The sequence below is a fragment of the Miscanthus floridulus genome, chromosome 19 (genome assembly GCF_019320115.1).
Source record: "Miscanthus floridulus cultivar M001 chromosome 19, ASM1932011v1, whole genome shotgun sequence".
Lineage (NCBI taxonomy): Eukaryota > Viridiplantae > Streptophyta > Magnoliopsida > Poales > Poaceae > Miscanthus > Miscanthus floridulus.
Window position 1 is genome coordinate 63,679,394 of NC_089598.1, and position 13,749 is coordinate 63,693,142.

General features: G+C 48.8%; 1 protein-coding gene across 4 annotated transcripts; it reads right to left on the reverse strand.

Moving 5' to 3' along the window:
- Window positions 1–380: 380 nt before the first annotated feature.
- Window positions 381–9,732, reverse strand: LOC136525378 (uncharacterized). Of its 4 annotated transcripts, XR_010776508.1 has the most exons (6): window positions 9,109–9,732; window positions 7,867–8,305; window positions 2,534–2,571; window positions 1,550–2,452; window positions 1,256–1,433; window positions 458–789 (listed from the first exon to the last, which is right to left on the reverse strand). XR_010776508.1 is itself a non-coding variant. In XM_066518385.1 (5 exons), the coding sequence occupies exons 3-5, from the start codon at window positions 1,677–1,679 to the stop codon at window positions 655–657; spliced, it is 366 nt and encodes a 121-aa protein (XP_066374482.1). In that variant the 5' UTR covers window positions 1,680–2,452; window positions 2,534–2,571; window positions 7,867–9,093; the 3' UTR covers window positions 381–654. The 4 variants fall into 4 exon arrangements, 1 of the variants encoding a protein (XP_066374482.1); XM_066518385.1 differs by lacking the exon at window positions 9,109–9,732 and having other exon boundaries at window positions 381–731; window positions 1,569–2,452; window positions 7,867–9,093; XR_010776506.1 differs by lacking the exon at window positions 9,109–9,732 and having other exon boundaries at window positions 449–789; window positions 7,867–9,092.
- Window positions 9,733–13,749: the final 4,017 nt, after the last annotated feature.

A 13,749-nucleotide genomic window follows, 5' to 3' on the forward strand; every position in this document is an offset into this window, starting at 1 on the left:
GTGTAGGCCTGTAGGGGCGTGATGTTCGCAACGGGGTCCTGTTTCAGTAGGCCGTTGTCGACCTAGTATTGGTCAAGCGTGAGAAAAGCGGTCCGTTCGGCTTGTCGACGAGCTGTGTGTGTGAATAGTGACTGGACGAGAGGTGGGCGTTGTCGCATGGCGATTGGCTGGCTCGCCGCGACCCACTTGTCTGAGTCTCACGGGCAATGGGTGTGGGTCCCACCTGTTCGTGCTGTGCGGACGGCCATCGTTGGCGAGGTTGTAAGAAGATATGTGAATCGACGAACTAAGAAGATCGTCTAACTTAACCACCGATACACAATCTATCTCAAACAGGAACTAAACAGAGGAAGAAAGACTGGTTTAATTAAGGCAGCGACATAATTTACGTGTACATAGATAGCACATTTGCTAAACGATAACAAAAGCACAGGCAAATCAGGACGATTGTCCTCTACGCACAGAAAAGCTAGTCTGCATAGTTTTTCCTCTTGGTCCTCTACGCACAGAAAAGCTAGTCCTGCGACGAACTACCAAGCAATGATATTAATCTGCTGTGTATACCAGTCAACGAAGCGAACAGATTTCCGAGGCTCGGTGTCGAACGCGTTGGCTGAGCGGAGAGCAGATCGGGAAGCACGAACAGACCCTCAGCTAGGATAGAGGGTCCATCTTGCGTAGCAGGCTGTGGAACGAAATGCCAAGTGCCTTGATGTTCCTTCTGAGCAAAGCTGCATCAGTTTCGTGAAGTGTTGCCCATGATTTAGAGCGAGACACATCACTCTTTAGCTGCATGATGCACTCATAGGGTGTTTGGTTCTTTAGTCGTTTTAAAAATTCATATCATATCGAATGTTTAGATACTAATAAACAGCATTAAATATAGATTAATTACAAAATCAATTACATAGATGGAGGCTAATTTGCGAGACGAATTTTTTAAGCCTAACCAATCTATCATTAGCACATGTTTACTATAGCACAACATTGTCAAATCATGAACTAATTAGGCTTAAAAGATTCGTCTCGCAAATTAATCGCAAGTTGTGTAATTAGCTTCGTAATTAGTCTATATTTAATACTCTATGCATGTGTCTAAACATTCGATGTGACAAGAATTTTAGAAGCACGTGTAAACCAAACAGGGCCTTAAAGTTATAATCATCAACTCTAACCAATTCCTTTTCCTCTACATAGTTTAACGCAGCCTGATACACGTTTTGGATAGACAGCTGATCTGTGGAAGCAAACTCACCATAAACTTGTTTATTTCCTTGTTCTAGCCATGTGCTTGCCTCAGTGCTGACAATCTCGATCACAGTGATGAACTTATCACCGATCTGCATCGTCTTCTCTGTCTGAACTGACAAGCCAAGCTCCTGTGTGGCCAGAGCGAACAGGTGCTTCCTATCGATCCTGAGAATGATTGGGGCCTGAAACAGAGAGTCCCATTCAGTAAAGGAAAAAAAAATCCTTGCAATAACTAGATCTGCGTGGTCTGGAAGTAAGAAGAGGTCCAAGAGGATGCTTATGGAGCAACGGGTAGTACCTTCGGTGCCACGTCTTACCTCTGTTGGAGGCCGACCAAATCCATGGAGTTCATAGCTGTGAACTGGAGGAAATAGACAAATCCATGGAGGAAATAGACCAAATCCATGGAGGAAATAGACCAAATCCATGGAGCAGGAAAGTGGTAAAAGGAATGACCGATTGGAAAGAATATCCCGTAACAAAGAAAACACTTGTTAGATAAGCAGGTAAAAATAGAGCACGGCAACGAAGAGACAGATAGGCACGAATAAACAAGGCAAAGGGAGGGAAACCAAACGATGATAAATTTCAGCAAATCAAGCTAACATTCGGCCTGTTCGCTTGGTCGTAAACGATCGTAAATTTCTAGCCAGAATAGTATTTTTCTCTCACACCAAACTAGCCAGCAGTAATAATCCACGATCGTACCCAGCCGAACAGGCTGATTGATCAGACAACATAGGAGTTCTAGCTGTCTTCCAGAGCATTCATAGCATGGACGACACGGGATGGCCGCAATGCCTAACCATGCCGAGTCACATTACAATGTTTGCCTAGGCAGCTGGCTAAGCCGCGGAGTTTCAGTGTAGCCAAGGCACATGGAGCAACCTTTATATTTACAAACCGAATACTACAGGTCTAGATAAGCTAGGAAGTTCTTCAGGTACAATTGCCAATTGAGACGACGATGGAGCATCGAGCGTATTAGCCATGTGCTAGTGCACATCTACAAAAGAGACGGGCAGAGAGGTCTGAACAGGCCAGCTCCTTCACGCATAGCTACCAATGGAGACCCTGGCGTTCCGGCACTGAGCGCATCAGTTCTGTCGTAGGACACACCAACAAAAGAACCAGAAGTCTTCCTGAATCATCACCGGGAGTGAACCCGGGAGAGCAAAAGAGCAGTATTGTCTCCAGGTACCTAGAGAGAGCAAGTGTGAGTGGTAGGAGAGCATCCATGCATATAAGAAGGAATGTTTCAAATAAAAACTTGGCAGCGCACTTTGTCCAGGTGTTCCGCTTGTTGGTCCCTCGGCTGTCCTGCACAGGTAAGCAGTAAGTTTATCAGCACACTCACTCACTATGACTAGAGGTAGAAGAAGATATTGAGAACAACTCACACACACAGCACAAGCTCATCGCTGGCCGAAAGCTTTGCTTCTAGATGTGGTAAACTGAACTACTCTTTGCATTGCCTTAGGTGTGATATATATACAAGTGCTAGTACCTCTACTAGGTACGTAGTTGTTGGTGAGTACACCAACTACCTATTCCTAAGGTACACCAACTACCTACTCCTAAGGTACACCAACTACTCCTAGTACTAGCAGTACAAAGCTTAGATCAGACCACTACCAAGACATGACTGATGTAATAGCTACCAACTAATGTACTAAAGGTGACCTATTACCATACTGCTACAACAGTAGAGACTAGACAGCTGAGCTGACCAAATGCCAACTCTGCTGCAGCAAGAGAGAGATCAACAGCAGATTATGTCTTACAATTCTTCTCCTAATTCTGCTGCTAACCCGATGCCTTAACCTCATCCATGCCAATCATCTTCCTCAGCTCCATGAACCGCAGACGCCCGAGTGACTTGGTGAGGATGTCAGTGAGCTGTCTGCCAATCTCGACGAACTCGATGATGATCTGCCCTCCATCGATGCAGTCCTAGAGGAAGTGGAACTTGATGTCAATGTACTTACTCTGATCGTGGAGGACATGGTTCTTGGCGAGGGCGATGATGGGCTGGTTGTCCACCATCAGAGCTAGCGGGTGAGCTTCCTCGTCAGTCAGCATGCCCAGCAGCCGACGTAGCCAGACAGCCTGGCATGCACGCCGTGGCTGTAGTGACGTACTCCGCCTCGCACGTCGATAGCGCCATGATCTATTGCTTCAACGACTCCCAAGCAATGGGGGCCACTCCAAGGAAGACGAGCATACCGGAGGTGCTCCGTCGCCCGTCGATGTCACCCGCCATGTCTGCGTCGCTGAAAAGAGTGAGCTCCGACTCACCTTCCTTTGCCTTGGGGGTGCCTCAATGAAGACCGTGAGCCGTAGCCCACCCTTGCTGCCACTCTTGGGAAAGATGATCGCTTGATCGAGCGTCCCCTTGACGTAGTGCAGCAGCCTCTTTACCGTCGTCTAGTGATCCTTGTGTAGGTCCTCCATGAAGCGATTGACATACCCGACCGCGAACATGATGTCCGCCCGAGTATGTGTGAGGTAGCGCAGCCCATCGATGATGTTCTGGTAGCGCGTTGCGTTCACCTTCGCCGCCATGCTGTGCTTGGACAACTTCAGTCGCTCCTCCATTTAAGTTGCGCACGGCTTGCACTCCGCCAGGACGCTGCGCTCTAGCAGCTTCTCCGCATAGGCGCGCTGGCCCAGGGAGATGTGCTCCTTCCCCTGCTTCACCTCAATGCTGAGGTAGTAGGAGAGCGCGTCGAGATCGCTCATTTTGAAACGAGCAGCCATCTCACGCTTGAAGCCGTCGATGTCCTCCGCCCGCGCTCCAGTGACGATCAGGTCGTCCACATACACGCCGACGATGAGCTCCTTCTTCCCCCGTCGTCACGTGTACAGCGCATGCGCTGTGGCGCAGTAAGTGAACCAAAGCTCCCCCAAGGTGGCGTCGAGCTCGACGTTCTACGCCCGAGAGGCCTGTCGCAGCTCGTAGAGCGCCTTGCGCAGCTTGAGAACCTTGTGCTCAGCGCCCTTGACAGCAAAGCTCGGAGCTTGCTTGACGAAGACCGTCTCCGCAAGCTCGCCATTGAGGAACGCAAACTTGACATCGAGGTGGTGGACGCACCAATCCTTCGCTACTACCATTCGCGCCACCAGAGCAAAGACTTCCTCGAAGTTGATGCCCTCACGCTGCAGAAGCCGCGGGTGACGAGCCGAGCCTTGTACATGGCAATGGTGCCACGCTCGTCCCGCTTCACCTTGTAGACCCACTTCAACCCGATCGGCCTGTAGCCCACCAGTGGATGCACCATCTCCCATGTCCCATTGTCCTCGATGGCCTTCATCTCTTCCAACATCACCCGACGTCAATTGTCGTCGCGTTCAGCCACTGCAAACGTTGGTGGCTCCTCTGCACTAACAAGGAGCAGCTCTGGGTCATCGAGAAAACGACTGGCCAACCCAGGAGCTCCCCCTTCGCCGACGATGTTGTCCACCCGCCTGAACCGTACCTCCTTGTTGTCATGGAAAGCGTCCACGTACTCGTCGATGTCGGTGGGTGGAGAGGTGAACTTGATCGGTGGTCCATGGCCTCCCTGCTCTGTCAGAGTGGTCGACATCGCTGCTGGACCGCTCGGCACCACTGCTAGAGTGGTCGAATCCACTGCTGGAGCGATTGGCACCACTCCTGGAGTGGTCGGCTCCACTGCTAGAGCGCTCCGCACTGCTGCTGAAGTGCTTGGCACCCCCTCTAGAGTGGTCAACATTGCTGCTGGACCACTCATCACCACTCCTAGGATGGTCGGCACCTCTTCTCCAGCGTCTCCACCACCGTGGATGACTAAGTGTTCGACAACGAAGGTGCTGCTCAAGCTGCCAGCTTCCCCCGTGCCCGGACCCTCCCAGTCCGAGGCCGCCATCTCATCGAACACCACATCCCTAGAGATCACCACCTTGCCTCTCTTGGGATCATAGAGCCGATATGCCTTGGTGCCCTCCTCGTAGCCTAGGAGCACCATCGCGCATGCTCTTGTCTTCCAGCTTGCCGAGGTGAGGCTTGGTGTTCTTCACATGGCCGAAGCAGCCAAATGTCCTAACGAAGGACACATTCAGCTTGCGTCCATGCCAAGCCTCGAACGACGTCTTGCCCTTCAGGGTCTTGGTGGGTGCGTGGTTGAGGATGAGCACTGCCGTGGTCACCGCCTCTCCCCAGAACATTGCTGGCATGCTTTTGGCCTTCATCATGGATCGAGCCTTGCCGACCACAGTTTTGTTCCGTGGCTCCACCACACCATTCTGCTATGTCGAGTACGACGCCGTGTGGTATCGCACCACACCCTGATCCGCACAGTATGCAGCGAACTTCACCAAAGTGAATTCACCGCCACGATCAGTCCGCGGCACGCCCAACTTCTTGCCGCTCTGCGCCTCCGCGCACGCTTTGAACTTCTTGACCGCTTCCGTTGCCTCGGTCTTGCTGGTCAGAAGCTGCAGCCACATGAATTGGCTGCAGTCATCCACCAGCAAGATGAAATACTTGCGCCCGTCGTGCATCACCGGCGTGATCAGTCCGCAGAGGTCACCCTGGACTAGCTCGAGGGCCTCTGCCGCGCGGTACTTCACCGTTTTCGGGAACAGCAGCATTCTTTGCTTCCCGACCAGGCAGCTGTCACATAGCTCGCCTGCGTGCTCGATATGAGGCAGCCTAGTCACCATCTTCTCCATCCTCTGGCCTTTCATTTGGATTGGGGGCACGCAACCTATTTCTCACCTGGTTTGTAGTATCATAAATATAGAGCTGGAGAAATTTAGGAGGGCTACCATCGCTTGGAAGCAATGATCCAATACGATGATGAACTTGGCCAGAAAATTTAAAGACAGGAGGCCCGCGACCATCATTCAAAGGCATGTTTGGTTTCTGCAGTACCTTCTAAAATTTCTGTCACATCGAATATTTGGACACATGTATGGAGTATTAAATATAGACTAATTACGAAACTAATTGCACAACTTGTGACTAATTTACGAGACGAATCTTTTAAGCCTAATTACTCCATAATTTGACAACGTGGTGCTACAGTAAACATGTGCTAATGATAGATTAATTAGGCTTAGAAAATTCGTCTCGTAAATTAACCTCCATCTATGTAATTGATTTTATAATTAATATATATTTAATGCTCCTTAGTAGTATCTAAACATTCGATGTGACATGAATTTTAGGAGCGACTAAAGAATCAAACACCACCAAAGACCTATCTATATTTGCCCCCATGGATATGAAAGCTCATAGACAGTTGTACTGTCCTATGTTCTTCAAAAACGTCTACAACGTGCATCACCATCAAATCTAGCCAAAGATGCAAGAGGCTCAGGCCGGTCCTATAAACGTGGCAGCACAACTTTTCCACCCTTGCAACATCTATTGTAAACTATATTACCAACACTGAATTCAGACCTAAGCCTCTCCTGGTGCCAAAATACAGCACGACAGTACGTACACTCATATTCGGGCGCTCCATAGTACCATCCAACATGAAGAACAACAATGACAGCAGCACAAAGAAGACACACAAGGAAGAGAACCAATGTCTATCACCCCACAAATGACGGAGTACCTGCCGAAGCTATTTCTTTCTGGTCTAAATACGTCCGGCGCCTGCGTCGATTGTGAGAAGGGGGAAAGACAGGCAGGACATAATAGGCTCCCCTGGCTAAAAGGATTAGACAAACTCATCTCAAAAAATTGACATCGGATCCTTGTCACGTAATTAGGAAAATATTTATAGGCCACACATACATCTCTTCCTTGGTTGCCTGGATCCTGACTGCGACTAGGCCAGCACGGTAGAGGCTGGACGTCAAAACAGACAAGAGTAAAGCCTTAGCAATATTCGTAGAGGCCACCTACAAGGCTAGGCTACCATATCAAACGGTCTAGACAGCACAGAACATACAGGATGCCTCGCCACCATCAACGCAGTAAGTCTCCATCAGCCAATCCCCTACATTTGTTTGGACACATACAAACAACACTAATAAAGAACCCAGGAAAAGCAGAGACGGTAGCCAACCCAAAGTACCTCTTTATTTATTCGCATAGACACCTCGTTTAAAAAACACTCAGCGCGTGTTTAGTTTCCACCCCAAATTTCAAAAAAGTGTTACAGTAGTCACCACATCGAATCTTGCGATACATGCCTGGAGCATTAAATATAGACGAAAAAAAAACTAATTGCACAGTTTGGTTAAAAATTACGAGACGAACGTTTTGAGCCTAATTAGTCCATGATTAAAGACTATTTGCCAAATAAAAACAAAAGTGCTACAGTAGCCAAATTTTCAACTTTCACCCAACTAAACACGCGCTCAGACTCAGTGGCTAGATCTGGCTGACTACCCAAGCTACGCCCAGTGTCCTTGAAACCAAACTAACCAGATCTAGCAGCAACAGAAATCGCCGTCTGGGCGATGCTCCTATAACATCAGACCCTGGAAGCTATAATCCACTAGAATAAACCCATAGATACTCTGAAAGAAAGAAACAGCCTGCAGAGCAGCCTCCTCACAACCAGCACTGCCACCCAAATTTTCAGATGCCCAAAAAATCACCGTGCGCCCGAAACAATTGGGATGAGCAGGGGGTACCTCAACTTCAACACCGTAGACTGCACCTCCATCCGCAGCAACCTCAGAAACGAGAGACACATTGGGTAAGGCACATCTAACAGCCACAGCTTGTAGCAGCGACAGGTAGGATGCACCAACAATAAACATCGGGCACTGTCCTCCTAACTGTTCCAAAGTTCCACACACAAAGCCAAGTTTTTCCCAAACGGAATATTTGTTTCAAAGCAAACACAAGGAACACACAAATATAGAAAACGCAAACCCCCAAGTAAAAAGAAACGAAAACTGTCATTCAGTTAGTTTCGTCTAGCACAAGAAGGCAATGCACAAAGGCACATCATACTTCGACTGAAAAGCAGGAATGCATGTGAAAAAATTCATACCTGAGTTGCCTCAACTTCTTTTCTCTTCCCTTGGACTCCCTAGCACAGGAACCCACTTTCCGCAGAAACCACGCCTGGGAAAAACGAAATTATAGCATGTATCAGAGAGTAACAGGAAGAAGGAAGTATCAATCCACAGAAACTGTGCATAACACAAGAAGAAACTAAGAACAACACTCTGCAGCTGAAGAAATCATGGATGAACAACATAGCTCACCGCAACCACCAACACCAAAAGGAAATCAAAATCACAGGTCATCCATACCATCCCCCCAACCCAAACTACAGACCACAAAAAACGCTCCCCACCGCTCCAGATTGAACACCGTGACCACCGCCGCAGCACGGCGCAGCCACCCTCCTCCAAACTCAAAGCAGAGGCCACAAAAATCGCCCCACCACTCCAGATTGAACACCACGACCGCCGTCGGAGGACGGAGGAAGACCATGACCGCCGCCGCAACACAGCGCAACCACCCCCCCTCGAAACTGAATGCAGAGTCCACACAAATCGTCCGCCACCACTCCAGATTCAACACCGTGACCGCCGCCGGAGGATGGAGTCGCAATGGGACCACCCGCCCCCAACGTCGATGCCGAGGCAGCGGACTCAGAACTATCCTCCGACTACAGGCTGACCCTAACGGCGCTTAGGAAAAGACACGGCGGAGCCACCGCGCGCACCCCTGCCATGGCGGCTACACGCCATCCGCCGACCACACACCGACCCTAACAGCGCATGGCGGAGCCACCGCCCGCATCCCGTCCATGGCGGCTACACGCCACGGCCCGCACTCCTGCCATGGCGGCGACAGGGAGAAATCGCACAAACAGAGAGGAGCGAGGAAGGGGAGAGAAAGGAAGACCGCTTACGCACCTGGAAAGGAATGGACCGAAAGGGAATGATTGAACCGTCGGAGGCAGCTCTTATTTGCCGAGGTTTCTTCTTTGGGAAGCGCCGACAGGTGGGCCTAGACGACCGAACCAACCAACCAGACCTCGACAACGGCCTCCCCGTCCGGCGCCAACAGTAAACCCGACGACGAACCGGCCGTGCCTCCGCCTGCCTGCTCCTGAAGCCTCGGACCCACCATCACCCCCCACGCCAATCGCTGGCCGACAACGGCCTCGGCCCACGCTGCCCGCAGTCGAGGCCGCTGCAGGCGCGGAAACTTGGGCGCCGCGCATCTCCCGGCCGCCAATCCCACATCGACAACCACCGGCCAGAACAGTACTGGCCTGGCCAGCATACCCCGCCCATGACCACACACCAACCACCACCAAGCGGGCCACCCAGCACAGGGGACCCACACTCCAGACACCAGGGCCGCTCACTGCACCGGACGGCCACGAAAGGACGCGCTGCGTGTGTACGGCGGCAGGCCCAGCCCGGCGATGCAGATCCACACCAGCCACTGCTAGGCGGGCCACACAACACAAGGGCCCCCAGTCCAGCCACCCGGGGTGTTCACCGCGACGAGCGGCCAGTGCCGGGCGGCCGCGAAAGGACGCGCTGCGCTCGTACGGCGGCAACCCCAGACCGGCGATGAAGATCCAGCGCCCCACAGTGAAAACGTCGACGCGGCCACGCCAGGTTCCCTCCGAGGCCCGCGGCTCTCTTGAGAGTAAATGTGAAGATGCTCTTACATGCACAAGTCTCCTTGCTTGCATGTCTGGTGACACTTGGAGGCTTCAACGTCTTTGTGATTTCCATAATTAGCTTGCATGGTTGCACGGACTCCTCCTGGTGACGCGTGGCGCTGAAAACGAGTTGGATTCCGGACCACAAGCTATCGGACACAGCGACAATTGTTGCTTGTATGTGGTCGGATCCCGAGACCTGGCCCTGCTTGCGGCCATGTACTCTAACGCAGATTGATTCGGATTCAGCTGTCGTGCGTCTCGTTGCTTAGCCTGTTGATATGTGGTACGTTGTATAAACACTACGGTGACTTTCTGTATTTTTCGTTAGCTATCTAACATGCTTAAGTCATATTTGGGAATTTATAGCATTCGGGACTCGAGTGGTCCGCCGTACTATGTATTCCGCGTAGTAGACTTTAAACATTTAGAGTTGCTTAGCAGATGATAATGTCAATGTCGAGGCCCGAACATGTGTTCGGGTGGATGAACGATAGAGCCCCCTATTGAACATGTGTTCGGGTGGATGAACGATAGAGCCCCCTATTGTAATTCAGGGTTGACGATGGAGCTTCTGAATGTATCATGTTTCAAATCCTCAAAACAAAATAATTAGCAACCAACCCTGATTACATACTTGAGGGGTTTAATAGAGAAAATTGCTTAAAAGAAAAATAGGACAATAAAATTGTTTATTTTAATTTTTAGCGAGAATGGAAATTAATCAATATAACCAAACGAAGTGCGCAGAATTTGTTAGGGACGTTAGCAGCTGAGACTCGAGCGGTCTTCCATGTGTTAGTCCCTTGTATACAACACACTTGATAAATAACTCGATTTGTTGTAGTCCAGCAACTTTTTGGTTATATGATATGAGTATTGTAGTAGCCCCTGACTCTCTATTTGGGTTAGCAGGTAACCGAGTTGAGAGTAGAGTAAAAGATTGCAAGAAATAAAACTTGAAAAGTTAAAAGAACTTATCTGAAATATAAGAGCGTGACAGGCACGATCCGCTTAACAGTAATAGCCCCCAGCCATCATACTCGGGCGAACATGTTTTGAGGGCAGCCCTGAGCATTGTATTCGGGTTTGGTGAAAATAAAAGGAGTACTTTGTGACTTATTGATTTGTAGTACTTTGATCACCGGAGATCGAACATTCCGCCAAGCACAATGGGCCTCTTGTAATAGTACTTTGGATAATATTAATGAGTACCTTGATTACTTGAGGTCAAGCGCTCCGTCGAGCGCAACGGACCCTCGCATGATAGCACTTCAAAATTAATGAGTACTTCGATTACTTGAGGTCAAGAACTTCGTCGAGCCTTCGTACCCTTGCATGATGGTGTACTTCGGTGATATTAACGAGTATCTCGATCACTTGAGGTCAAGCACTCCGTCAAGCACAACGGACCCTCGAGTGATGGTACTTCATAACATACTTTGGACTCGCTTGAGATCAAGTACTTTGTCGAGCACAATGGACTCTCTTACGATCAAGCACAAATAGTAATAGACTGACTACCTTAGACCAACTTGAGATCAAGTACCCCATCGAGTACTTCAGACTCTCTTGTGGTTAGGCGCTTCGTATAGATTCACATGTCTAGATGGGCTTGGACCACTCGGTGGTCGTTATCAAGTAGTTGACTTATCACTTTTCTCCTTGATATTGTTTTCCCTTTGTGTTATCCACTTTGTCCACTTGACTGTTGTCCCCGTGCGTAGGACACTAGCCATATGACGGTGTGACCCGTACAATATTGGGTTGTGGCGTAAGTCGGTGTTGCTAACAAAGCTTTACACATAGGCATATCATGCAGGTATTTAAATCGCAAAGAAAAAAGGCAGGCATGCACCAGAGCGCATGGTTGTTTATGTGCAGTAGCCCGGACTCTCTACTAAGTTGGAGACCAATTTAATAGAAAGTAAGACCAAAAGTATCATAATGAAAATAATTATTGAAGTGACTTAGCTGATCCAACGGGATGTTGGTGCCATTGTTGTCTGAGTGTTACCATGGTGAGAGATGGCGGGAGGTCGAGAGCCGTGATGAGAGTTTGATCGTGACTGTCCCGAGGATGCCTACCGACGTTGCTCAAATAGTATTTGTCTATGACGTTGTCGGGAGCGGCATGGCTAGCCTGAAGTAGTCCATCGATGATGCGCCCGATTAGTCGTTGCCAATGATGCTATCGCCGTACACCTAGTTTATTGACGCGTTCGATGATGTGGAAGACGAATCAACGAAACATGGTGTGCTGATGGCGGAGGGCACCTAGAACGACGAATCGAGAGTCAAAACATAATGACGACCAAACGACGCGGGACATCGATGAGAGCTGCCTCGGGGCGACGATGATGAGGGCTATTGTCGGCCCCTGCCAATATTAATTGTGTTGATACATGCAGATATCGAGAGGTATACATGTATTATAGAATTTTTAATTAAAATAAAGAACATGACTAAGTTCGATTGATGCCGAGTGGAGTAGTTAGCGTGTCATAATGTTCGAATAGGTGGATGTTGGTCGGACGGCTCACTTACGACTCGGACGGCTCGCTTGTGCCTCAGACGGCTCGCTAGCGGCTTGGCATGTCTCGCTCTATGGCTTGGACGGCTCGCTTGTGGCTCGCATAGCTCGCTGGCGGCTCGATATGTGCGTGCGTCACGTTGCAAGCCGAAGTAATCCACAGTCAGTTTGCATGTCTTCACATGTTTGATCTCATGGCCGTCTCCTTCTTGCCTGTTGCTGCGTGTATGGATTCGGTCGTTGACGGTGAATTCCACTCAGGCAGTCTCCTTGGTTCTGTGACTCGATCAGCACACAGGAACAGCTTCAGTTTGCCCGTGCATGCAATCAGTCAAGCATACGTTAGCCCATGGGGACGACATGTATCATTTATTTATTTGAAGAAAAAAAAAATGAAATAGGAAAAAGAAAGAGTCTATCTACTGTATAACCGTGTGTTTTAGGCAAAGTTAGCACATGGTTGTTGGCTGCCTAAAAAACACACGAATCCCAACAGAAAAACCCATGTGTTTTAGGAGAAGCTAGCACATGGTTGTTGACTGTCTAAAAAATACACAAATTACAACAGGGAAAAAAATCATGCGTTTTAGGAGAAACTAGCATACAAATTTCATCAAACAAAAAAGGCCCACGCAGACTAGATCTGTTGTTGTTTGTTAGATGTAAGTTTTGTGCTATTAAAAAGCCCAATAACTAAGATGAAAGAGAGAGGCCCACTAACATGTAGTAGCCCTTAAGCCCAACAAACAGAAATTCCATATGAATATAACAGGTATACCTGGGAAAGAAGTAAAGAAAACAGGGGAAAGGATCTGCGTGGAGATCAGATCTACTCTGCGTGGAGATCAGAGTAGGGGAAAGGAGAAAACAATCAGCACATCAAAATGAAGATCTCCTCTACGGGGGGCAAGCAGAGTAGAGAAAAGGGGCAAGCAACCAACAGATTGAAGGGGAACCACTAACCTGAACAGCCAACGTAAGCACACCGACTTCTTCATGAAGATGTAATCCAAGACTGCTAGTATTTGCTGCAATCAAATTCAAGAATCAGAATTACAGATTCATAAATTAAGGAACTTAGGAAACAACAATACAGAATACTGAAAAACAAATTGCACATTTTAAATAGTGCAACTGGTATTTGCTGCTAATGCAATTATACTGGTTAAACAAGCATTTTTGGATGTTGGAACCAAGGGTACAAGGTAGGAGCAAATGTCAGAGCCACCAATATTAGATTCAGAATTCTAAGAAAGTGCAAGGATACAACAACAATGGTGTCAACACTAAGGACATATATGTGGTAAAATAACTCCTAATTTAAAATACAGTCATAAACAATAA